The sequence below is a fragment of the Schistocerca gregaria genome, chromosome 2 (genome assembly GCF_023897955.1).
Source record: "Schistocerca gregaria isolate iqSchGreg1 chromosome 2, iqSchGreg1.2, whole genome shotgun sequence".
NCBI lineage: Eukaryota > Metazoa > Arthropoda > Insecta > Orthoptera > Acrididae > Schistocerca > Schistocerca gregaria.
Genome location: NC_064921.1, coordinates 798,108,163 through 798,120,626, shown reverse-complemented (window position 1 = coordinate 798,120,626; position 12,464 = coordinate 798,108,163). Strand labels below are relative to the sequence as shown.

The window sequence follows — 12,464 nt, the reverse complement described above, 5'->3', positions numbered from 1 at the left end:
TAGTTGGGTGGGGATTTGAACACTGGTCCTCCCAAACGAGAGTGTATTTGAAACGTTCCTGCTGTTTCTTAGTCGGAATTTCTGTGACCACGCGTGAACTATCTCTTGCAGCTGGTGCAAGTGCTCTTAGCGATGTGTGGGGCGCGAGTCATACACCACCTGATCTCAAAAGTATCCGTACACCCCTCTGTAATACGAAATCGATCACCAGATGTCAGTAGAGAAGCAGTGACAGCAGAATGGGTCGGTCACTTCGAAAGTTGACTAGTCACCTGGCTGTGACAAGTCCATCAAGAACATTTCACTCTTCTAGAGCTGTCTTAGTCGACTTTTGCTGATGTGATTGCGAAGCGGAAACGCGAAGGAACAACCACAGCTAAACCAAGACAAGACAGATCTCATATTCCTTATTTATGTAGAACTCGTAGAAAGGCGCGAATATGTCAAGATGTTTTCATTTAAGTGTCTTTAAAGCTGGTGCAAGTGCTCTTAGCGATGTGTGGGGCGCGAGTCATACACCACCTGATCTCAAAAGTATCCGTACACCCCTCTGTAATACGAAATCGATCACCAGAAAAGCTAGTTCTCTTCTTTTATATCCCTAACTCTGCCCATGACAGATACGCCTTTTTTGTGCCATGATAGAAGCAATTTTCATTCTGGTTCCCAACTTTTACTGTACCGTAATTTTGACATTACGCCGACATAGCTTGGCAACCGGTGTAGATTTTTGCTGACTCGTGCGACCGACTGATTCGGTAGAGGTTTTTCTAATGTCTTTCGAACCAAATTGCTTGTATCGTGATAACGAATACGGCTTTCACAAAACAGGATGACCATTAATTACGTGTTCTTGCAGACCTCCTTACAAAATCTGAACGGATTTGCACTAGTTAAATACATAAAATGGCGCGCGAAAAACTCTCAAAAAACGTTTTTCTTATATGTAATATCCTAGTGAAGTTAGATTTTTGAAAGAGAGTTTTCAATTTTATCGTAATAACGCATTTTTATATGATTCACTTGGAACCGTTTCCACGCATTCTATTCATGTAAGAACATATTTTACGTGCTTTTCGACTTATGTGGCAGCTTCAAACACACTTAAATGAAAACATCTTGACATATTCGCGCCTTTCTACGAGTTCTACATAAATAAGGAATACGAGATCTGTCTTGTCTTGGTTTAGCTGTGGTTGTTCCTTCGCGTTTCCGCTTCGCAATCACATCAGCAAAAGTCGACTAAGACAGCTCTAGAAGAGTGAAATGTTCTTGATGGACTTGTCACAGCCAGGTGACTAGTCAACTTTCGAAGTGACCGACCCATTCTGCTGTCACTGCTTCTCTACTGACATCTGGTGATCGTTTTCGTATTACAGAGGGGTGTACGGATACTTTTGAGATCAGGTGGTGTATGACTCGCGCCCCACACATCGCTAAGAGCACTTGCACCAGCTGCAAGAGATAGTTCACGCGTGGTCACAGAAATTCCGACTAAGAAACAGCAGGAACGTTTCAAATGCACTCTCGTTTGGGAGGACCAGTGTTCAAATCCCCACCCAACTATTCAGATTTAAGTTGCCCCTGCTGCCTTTAAATTGGTCAAGGAAGGTTATTTCCTTGAAAGGAACACGGCAGATTTCCTCCGGTCTCGTTCTCCAGACCCAGAGCAGTGCTTCGTGCTATATTTGGCTCGAACTTCAGCCATTGTATCTCGACAACGGATAAAGATTATTGTATACAAAAGTTTCGTTTTGACTGTATCCACATATCTACATTCGTGTGAAGTTGAACCGATTGGTACAAGTTTAAAGTAAGGAAGTAGCGCCCTTTAAAAACCTGCCAATAAAACGCGTGTTTTGCTTGTATTTGTACAAATCCGAACGGTGCACATACAAATGGTGCAGTAGTTGAACATCAATTTCTGCCTAACTACAATCTTCTGCAAAACGAGTTAATCGATTCGCACAATCTGCCAGGGCGCCGGCTCTGTTTTGTCGTTCAAACCTTTTTTAGTATTTGTTTTGCTTGGTTTTCTTTTATTTGGCCTCCAGAGTTTGTACTCTATTTAGCCATCACGAACACATGTTTACATAGAATACATAATTGTACCAAGAAAATATAAAAATTCATATTTACAGAAATTAAAGTTCGAGCCGTCAACTTTTACCACAACAAGTATTTAACAAATAGATTGACAAGTAAACTAGACACATTTATGTAATCATTTGACACGTTGTCTAATATGCTGTGACACATCTACGACAGATATCCCACAGGTTATACAAATGGCCGGTGGTTCGGGCTAAACCAAACACTTTTTGTCCCATGTTCCAAGTTCAAATAGAAACCGAGCACCAAGACAATGCCCCCCCCCCCCCCCCCCCCCCGCCCCATATCAAACCGGGATTCTGTGCGCGGCTTTTTCACACGTATTTTTTATAGCGCTTCGAGGCTGTACCAATCATTCACATTTGAGACCTACTCGACCACGGACTGTAAAAGTAGCATAGTCAGTGTTTTAAACACCTTCCCTTTGTGCCTATATCACTTTCATTCTCTTAGAATGGGCTCTTCTTCGCTCGTCACACCAAGCTGTTCCGGTCTTTGTGGCTTTTCTTTTGCCAGACCAGGTGTCCAGTGGTGTATTTCATGCCTAAATTTTATTCTGTCTGGCTTATCAAGTCGTGTTATCCCTGGTTCCTTCAGGTCTTCTTTAACTGCATCGATCCATTTTTATTGTTTCAAATTTAGATTTACTACAGATTCCGTAGTTTTCCATAACCTGTCTATTCTAGTTCGTTCCATATTTTTACCACGACCATAAAAATTTAATATGCATTTTTTCATATTCGAGTAAATATAGGTATATTTCTTCAGTTTCCTTATTTGTTCTTCATCTGAATGTACCTTCTTCATTTGGACGTAGAATTTTCCTGATTCTCTCTTTTGGATATCTTTACTGTCCCTGTTTTTGTTTAGAATGAGTCTTTCAGTCCCGTAAAGGCACTCTCGTTTGCTGACACTGTTGTCTCCGTTTGGTGTATTTTTAAATGCGTTTTTTTGTTATAGATGTCTTCTGTAAGCCTGAAACCTCTTTCATGAGCGGTTTCGTCTTAAAACTTGAACTAAGAAACACTCTCGAATTTCCCATACTTAGTTTGGTGGAATTTTGGAGGCCAAAAAAAATCCGTATTCCTGAAAGTTTGCAGCATCATCGCAAAATCACCATGTATTAGCACAGGCTCGCGCAAAGTTACAATTATTGGACTACATGAAAAAACATAAATTAGTTTTCAAACAACTTACGGGAATTCAGCCAGGTAATATTTACAGCGACACACATGATTACAGCAGCCAATTAGGTCTCCTATATTGTCGAACTTTGGATACTGGTCACTCTATGTTTCAATACCGAAATATTGGCATGCACGTCCAGCTAATGGGACAGTGTTATTAAGGAAGCTGTTGCGATTAAATTAGCGAGCAACTTTGTAAACAAGGATGGATATTTTTGTTTAAACTCTGCTTGAAATCCTGCTCTCTCCCTTGTCAAAAAACGGAGGGACAGAGTCAATGTTACGTCAGAGTCAATGTTACCTCACCTGCTAGTTCGTAGCGTTTCACTATCGATACCTCTGACTTTGGTCATCTATGGTGGCACTGGTGTTCGGCGTGCGTGTGTTATCTTTCCTGAATTACTCTAAGAACCGAGGTTTTAAATTTGCTTGTACATCGCCTGCCCGTTGCAATTTGTGCCTCGAAAATTGCGGGGAGTATTCCCGCCGTAACATCGGAGGTCGCTGTAAATTTTACCTGGCTGAATTCCAGTAGGTTGTTTGAAAACTGTATACGCCAAAAGAAAGCTCAGGTCTCACATAAATTAGTTAAAAACTAAGGTGTGCACACACTCTGTTCAACATATAAGCGTGACTACAGATATTCGGATTTAGGTTATGACATATTCTATGTGCCTGCCATCATTAACGATGTTGTGCCGCAGGCGAGCAGCGAAATTCTGCAAGACCCACTGAAGTGCCGGAACATCGAGGCTGTCCATGACCTTCTGGATGGCTGTTTTCAGCTCAGCAACGGTTCTGGGGTTACTGCTGTTCAGCTCGTTTTTAATCTAGCTCCACAATAAGGAGTCGCATGTGTTCAGATCCGGAGAATATGCGGCCAATCGAGGCCCATGCCAGTGGCCTCTGGGTATCCCAGAGCCAGAATGCGGTCCCCAAAGTGCTCCTCCAATACATCAAACGCTCTCCTGCTTCGATGGTGTCGAGCTCCATCTTGTGCGAACCACACCTTGTCGAAATCGGGGCTCTTTGGATAATAGGGATGAAATCATCTTCCAAAACCTTCACCTACCGTTCGGTAGTCACTGTGCCATCAAGAAACATCGCACCGACTATTCCGTGACTGGACACTGCACAATCAACCATTGAGTAAGATGGGACTTCTCGATTGCGAAATGCGGATTCTGTCCCCCCCAAATGCGCCAATTTTGCATGCTGACAAACCCATCCAAACTACAAGGCGCATGTGCATGCGGATATTGGTTCCCATGATGCCCCGCGGCCAGCCGTGCAGTTTGAACGTATGACGCGATTTTACTTCATGTAGTTCGGCAACTGTCACCGTGTACCTCGCCCACAGGCAGACGCCGCCACCTGTTGCAGGCTGCCACCTGAACGGCCGGCAGGTGTCTCCCGGGTCGACGGTGCGCTCGTCGCAGGACGCGTGCGTGGAGTGCCGCTGCGGCCCTGGCGGCCGGCTTTCGTGCGAGAAGCGCGCCTGCCCCGTGCTGCAGTGCCCGCGCGAGCGCCGCGTGCGGCCCGCCGGCGAGTGCTGCGCGCGCTGCCTGGGCAGCCGCGCGCTGCTGCTACCGCCCGCCGGCCGCTGCCTCGTCGGCATGCTCATCCTGCCGCCGCCGCCGCCCCCGCATCGTTCCGTCGTCAGCGCGCCCACCCCCGCCGCCGAGCCCGATCCCTGCACCACGTGTCGCTGCCACCGCAACGGCACCGCCGTCTGCCACAGGCAGGTAAGCCGACCGGTCACTCTGCACTCAGGGGCGCCAGGTAAACAATGCAGATTTGGTACACAGGGTCTCTCATAATAGTAGCGAATACAATCCATTTCCATGCTCTCTAAATTTGATTCAGTTTTTAACGGCTTACCAAGAGCCCCAAAGAACGGCTTATAATATACAGTATGTTTCCAAAAAGTAATTTACAACTTCAAAAATTCATATAAATTTATTACAAGAAGATACAGAGCTGGATTTGCTGCAATTTTGTAGGGAAATACATCAAGTTTTGTTCAACTTAAACTAAAGATGTATGTGGCTTCCGTTGGTTATCCTGCACACATCCCATCGGAAGTCAATTTCTTCCCAAACTCGCTGTAGCATTGCAGATGTAACTTGCCCGGTGGCGGCGTAAATTCTCGCTCTAAGTTCAGGTACAGAAGCCGGCATAGGAGGTACAAACATGATATCGTTGATGAACCTGTATAAAAAAAATCGAGTGGTGTCAGGTCTGCGGAACGTGGGGGCCATGCAACTGGCGCATCACGGCCAATCCATTGACCTGGAAAGCGTTCAGTGGGAAAATCCCAGACGTCAGCCAGGTAATGTAGTAGTGCACCATCTTCCATGAAGCAGACATTTCGTTCTTGGCCATCTTCATCGATCTGTGGTATCAAAAATTGTTGTAACATATCCAGGTACACTATCCCGCTGATGGTTCTCTCGTGGAATAAAAGGGGCCGTACACTTTGTTCTTGCTCAATGCACAAAAAAACTTTCAGTTTAGGGCTATCACGAACATCTTTCAAAGTTTGATGTGGATTTTCACTGCCCCAGATCCTAGAGTTATGTGTATTAACCTTGCTACTTAAGTGAAAAGTAGACTCCTCAGAAAAGATGATTTTGTCGAAGAAATGTTCACCCTCATGTAATCGACTTAACATATCCGCAAAGAAGTTCTTGCGAGCAATTTTTTCAGTGTCTTTTATTGCTTGTACCGTCAATAATATGGTTTCAAATGCAAACGGTTTTTCAGCACACGCAAAACAGTCGTATATCAAATTCACAGTTTCGCGAGATGCACGCCGGGTCGATTACGCAGGGCTGTTGACAAACGGACGCGGTCGGATGTGCTTGGACGACCTGATGATTTCCCATGTCCTACCGAGCACTCTGTTTCTACAAAACATTTATGCCACTCATAAATTGCAGGCCTACTAGGAGGATTTTTAGCGTATTTGGTACTAAAATTACGCTGAACTGTTGTCGCCAACTTGGTTTCTTCAAACCAAAACACACAGCTAGCACGCTCGGGTTCAGTGAAGGCACCACACTTTAACCTAACTCCCTCTAGCGATCCTTACGGTGCGATTCGGGAATAGCGAACTACGCGAAACAAAAGTTGAAGTATTTCCGTACAGATTTACACTATAATCACCTCTACAGGTACTAGTAATTAACTTATATGAATTTTCAAAGTTGTTAAGTCTTTTTTGAAACACCCTGTATCAGGGAAGGAAGAACGGAAGGAGGAGCGCCAAATGATGTGTCACTTGTGCGGAAAAATGTTCTCGAACCGGCCCTGCCTATACCAGGCACGCCACATTCTAACACACCGTGTTACGTCCCACTGTAACTCGTCGTGTTACGAATCCTTCCAAGAACGCCACGTACAGTGATGAGCTCGTTGGCGGCTGCGAAACGCCAGAAACAAACGACGAATGGAGAGTAATTAATGAACATGAAATCAGGTGGCAGATTCGGAACCTTTCAATGAGGAACAAAGCTCTGCTGTATCCAAAATTTCCATACCAGTTTTATTTATAAGTATCTAAAAATTCAAACGCCAATTAAAGCAGCTAAATAATAACAGAAACGAAAGAAACCTTATGCTGGTAATTACGTACAGAGGAGCCGTAATCTGTAAACAGATCTCGGCTGCCGTCATTTTGAGAGGAGTTATTAAGCAGTTCGCAATGACAGCGGCCGTTAAAAAGATTCGAGTCCAAACGGAGCATCTCCTTCGGTTTGAGGCGCGCACAAACACAGAACACCCCGAGGCTGCGCTAGGTGAGGAAACGTCTGGAGCAAAAAGGAAGCGGCCAGGTCTATGGTCGTGCAGGCGACATCTAGCCGCTTGACCTCCCTGACTTTTTTCAGCCGTAGGCACATTAGTGTGAGGCACCGGCCAGTTAACAAAAGACCCGAGCATCGCCGCCCAGGCCGGTCCTGCTTGGAAGGTCCACTAGCGGCCGTCTCGCCCGCGACCGCCATGCGGCCGTTAAGGCTTAACGGTTCGTGGCTTCGGGCAGAGTCTAATAATGGTGCTCGGGTTCGATCGCCTTTTCGGTGGGTTGGAGATCGCAGGAATTTCGCGATACTACGAGAGAGCAGCAGCGCCACACATACAGTAAGGTTCACCGAATTCTGCGCCCCCCCCCCCCCCCCCCCCGGTTTTGTTGCGTAATCCCAGTTCTCGTGGTTCAGTAGTCTCACTCCGAGGTGTTCTCAGTTCAATTTATGTAGCTTTAGGTGAATACTACCTCTATATATCATTCTGTGAACGTGTCTATGTCACTAGTGGGTGTCCTCAGTTAAGGGTCCGTTGTTTATTTATTTATTTATTTATTTATTTACATGTCAAGTTCCGTAGGACCAAATTGAGGAGCAAATATCCGAGGTCATGGAACGTGTCAGGTACATGAACTTACAACATAAAAGTAATAACAGATAAAAATAAATGTTCTTGAGCCTGAAAGAAAATCAGTCCATAAGTTTAAGCAAACGCTATCAGCAATACAATGAGAATCAGCTTAATTTTTCAAGGAACTCCTCGACAGAATAGGAGTGACCCATGAGGAAACTCTTCAGTTTGTTTGAAAGCGCGTGGATTACTGCTAAGATTTTTGAATTCGAGTGGCAGCTTATTGAAAATGGATGCAGCTGCACACCTTTTTGCACAAGAGTTAAGGAAGTCCGAGCCAAATTGAGGTTTGATTTCTGCCGAGTGTTAACCGAGTGAAAACTGCTTATTGTTGCAAATAAACTAATATTGGTAACAAGAAAAGACAATAAGGAATATACATATTCAGAGGCCAATGTCAAAATACCCAGACTCGTGAACAGAGGTCGACAAGAGGTTAGTGAACTCACACCACTTATTGCCCGAACCGCCCGTTTCTGAGCCAAAAATATCCTCCTAGAATGGGAAGAGTTACCCCACAACATAATACGATACGACACAAGTCAATGAAAATAAGCAAAGTAGACTAATTTACGTGTCGAAGTATCACTTTCGATACCGTTCGAAGAGTAAAATTGGCAGTATTATGTCTTTGAACAAATTCCTGAACGTGGGCTTTCCACGACAGCTTACTATCTATCTGAACACCTAGGAACTTGAACTGTCCAGTTTCACTAATCATATGCCCGTTCTGTGAGATTAAAATGTCAGCTTTTGTTGAATTGTGTGTTAGAAACTGTAAAAAATGAGTCTTACTGTGATTTAACGTTAGTTTATTTTCTACAAGCCATGAACTGAGGTCAATTACTGCACTACTTGAAACCGAGTCAATGTTGCACACAACATCCTTTACTACCAAGCTAGTGTTATGAGCAAACATAAATATTTTAGAGTTACCCATAATACTAGAGGGCATATCATTTATATAAATAAGAAACAGGACCGGTCCCAACACTGATCCCTGGGGCACGCCCCACTTGACAGTACCCCACTCAGATCCCACATCACAGCCATTATCAACATTGTGAATAATGACTTTTTTCTGCCTGTTGCTAGAGTAAGAGGTGAACCAATTCTGAGCTACTCCCCTTATTCCGTAATGGTCCAACTTCTGGAGCAATATTGTGAGATCAACACAGTCAAACGCCTTTCTTAAATCAAAAAATACGCAAAGCGTTCGAAACTTTTTGTTTAGCCCATCCATTACCTCACAGAGAAAAGAGAATATAGCATTTTCAGTTGTCAAACGACTTCTAAAGCCGAACTGTACATTTGATGGCAAATCGTGTGATATAAAATGATCAATTAACCTTACATACACAGCCTTTTCGATACTTTTGCAAACACTGATGGCATAGAAATAGGTCTAAAATTATCTACATTATCCCTTTCTCCCTTTTTATAACAAAGTACTGCTGAGTACTTTAATCGCTCAGGAAACTGGCCATTCCTGAAGGAAAAATTACAAATATGGCTAAATAGAGGGCTAACATGTCCAGCACAGTATTTTAATATTCTACTAGACACTCCACCATAACCATGAGAGTCCTTAGTGTTCAGTGATTTAATTATTGACTCAATCTCCCTCTCGTCTGTATCACAGAGGAGTATTTCAGACGTCAATCTCGGAAAGGTATTCTGTGCTAATTTCAAAATATGTCTCTTTGTGCTTATTTCCAAACCTTTTATTTGTGTTGCGAATTCTACCACCTTTCCCAGTATCCATTCACATCCGTGGCACCCAGCAAGTAGAGTCGTAGTCTATGCCTTCTCACGGTCTGCTACTGGGTGGAATAATAACATGAGACCCCAATGGCCTATCAGTATTTATCTCACCTGGTAACTAAGAACTCAGTTCATCCGGGCCGCTTGTGATGTGAAAACTGGCAGTCGGTTTGGGTGTGGTAGCGGACCGTGACGTGAAAGTCGTGTGCACAAGTAGGGAAAACATTGGCATACCCGCCGGACAAAATATCAGTTATCCCCTTAAAAGCACGCAGTGGTCGCTCTGGAGCGCTACAGACAATGTGCAACTGGAAGCAGGCAGCCATTCGGGCCTCCACAGCTCACGCAAGTCGCAGTGAAGTGGCTTATAGATGCGATCGGATGTTGCGCAGTAACAGGCGTCGGAGTGACAGAAACGAGCTGCTGTGTTTGCACGTGCCCGTGACAGCACCGTGAATCTAGTTTCTGCATTTGTTGGTGCACCGACGAGGGCTGTCCAACGTATCCTCTAGGAATGGTGTACCAGCCGCAGCCATGTAACATGATGTAAGAACCGTGACCTTAAGAAGATACCAAGTGACAGGGACGACTGTCATGCCTTGTCAATAACTGTCGGTTTAGACCCACCAGCAGGTCCATCTCAAATAGTTTTCGAGGGAACATAGCAAACGAAACTGCATGCAATGTGTACCTTTCAAAACGTCACTGCTCACAGAGGCGTCCGACAACTCACGATTTCACCTCTTCTTCAAATAATACTAGTCGTCGTGTGCCACGACTCCTCAATCAGATATTTTAACCACAATATTTGTAGTTGAGGCTGGACGTGGTTCTGTGATATTTTGGAGGTTTCTCGCATCTGGTCTTGGATCACTCTTTCGGGTTACTGTGTACATAGACGAGGATGTTTATTTCAACATTTTCGGTGACCAAATGTGGTTCTTTGTTCTATTTCTTACACGATGAGTTTGCTGTGAATATTCCCGTCTTCCAGCATGACAAAGCTGTGTTCACAGGGCTACACCAATACGTCCCTGGTTTGTCGTACACTCAAGCATGCTACCGCAAGTCCACTGGCCTGTTAAATCAGCCGATCTTAAACCAATAGCAAATGTCCAGGATTACTTGGAACAGTGGATGCAACTTACCAACTAAGGTTCCAGCAATTTTAACCATTGATGAGCAGGTCAAACTGCGAATGGCATACCTCAAGAAACTTGTTGACCTTCTTCCTCCCTGAATGGAGGCCATTATCAAGGTTTTGCTTTACAGTGTTACTATCATCTATCCTGCACGTGACTAACTTTTTTTTTTTAGCATTGTGTCTGTGTTCCAAACTGCCGTGCACAAAGATGCGATTTTTCAGTTGGTCGCATCTCAGGTTCTATTGATCACAGAGAAAAGGATTCAAATGTTTTGGTTAGCCCTTTGACCATTTCTATACCTATCGGAACGAGGGCCATACTGCACCTATCCTACAGTACAGTGTCAAAATTTAAACAGTACACACTTCCTCCAGTCCAAGAAAATTGAGCAAATCAGTTGTTCTTTCGCATTGGGTGTCGTCTAAGATGGACCTCAGGCTGCTTATATTAGTACAATTTGTTAATGGGAGGTTTCTGAGAGAACAATCATGATTTTTGGATACGAAAAGTATCAGTTGTGGAGATGGCCACTTCTATAATTTCTCTTCATTGCAAATCTTCGAAATTTTGCATCATTTGTTCTTAAGATTATATTCCCACGGAACCTTGAAACGTTTTTCGCTGTTATTATGCTTTACCGAAGTCCAGGAGTTCAGAGTTACTGTCCTTTGAATGTAAAATATCTACGTAATGCCCTATCTGAGGCATCAATGTAGTTCTAATTACGTAGTGAACACATGACGGGTTCTAGGGTCATCGCAAGGGTTCTGATGTCACCAAACCATGTTTTCATTCAGCAGCTTTTTCACCAATATAATTTTGATGACGTGCACTTTCTATATAGAGGGCACTTGGTGGCTACACAGATATGCCCAAAGTGGTACTGCAGTGACAAAAAATGGGCTAAAAATGGTCTTCACATTCCAGAAAATAACTTAAAATGACTGCCAAAACTTATGTAACACTGGAAAGACTGCAAATACAGTAAAATGTTTCGAATAACATTTTTACTCTTTTGACAGAATCATAAGCCCGGCACTTTCGGTGAACTGTAATCGATAAGCAAAGTATTCAGGAAAAATGCAAAGCAAACGATGTTGTGTTGACCTTATGTTATGTGTACTTATGTGTTGTTTGTGTGTGTCATAGTACATAAATGCGGCATGGTATATAAATGCGTCGAAGTATATAAAATGTCAAAATTTTACTGACATTCAGAATTAGTTTTACACAAGTAGCAAACATGCTGAAACAGTGAAGACAAAGGAACCAGCAGAAAGATGCTCATCTCGGAGTACAAAAAAGAAAAATGTATTCCTCTTTAAAAGACATTGACAGAAAAGTGAGTGACCAGCTACTACAATCCTCGTTCCGCATTCCTCACCAAAAATTTTGCCATGAGCACATATTCGCACTTTATATGCTAAAAGGGAGTAGTAGAGAGAGTGTCGGTGGAAGAGAGCGGAGGCGGTGCCAGTGCGAGAAAAAGAGAAGAGACAGTAATGATGGGAGATATAAAGTGGCAGCGAAAGAGAATGAGAGATGGAAGAAGACAGTATGGGCAGAGGTCATTGTTGGTAACCGGAATAAAATAACAGGATCCTTTTACCGACCTCCCAGTTCAGATGATTCAGTTGCTGAAAGGTTTAAAGAAAACTTGAGTTTGATTTCAAACACGTACCCGACTCATACGATAATACACTCCTGGAAATGGAAAAAAGAACATATTGACACCGGTGTGTCAGACCCACCATACTTGCTCCGGACACTGCGAGAGGGCTGTACAAGCAATGATCACACGCACGGCACAGCGGACACACCA

The 12,464-nt window shown here is 43.7% G+C and overlaps 1 protein-coding gene across 5 annotated transcripts in view; it reads left to right on the top strand.

Annotated features, from left to right (window-relative positions):
• LOC126335075 (BMP-binding endothelial regulator protein) overlaps positions 1-12,464 on the top strand; it is a 643,298-nt gene that overhangs the window by 588,222 nt on the left and 42,612 nt on the right. For all 5 annotated transcript variants that reach the window (XM_049997957.1, XM_049997959.1, XM_049997960.1 and 2 more), the window contains one exon: positions 4,683-5,044. In XM_049997957.1, the coding sequence (XP_049853914.1) occupies positions 4,683-5,044 (362 nt within the window). The remainder of the gene's footprint in view (positions 1-4,682; positions 5,045-12,464) is intronic.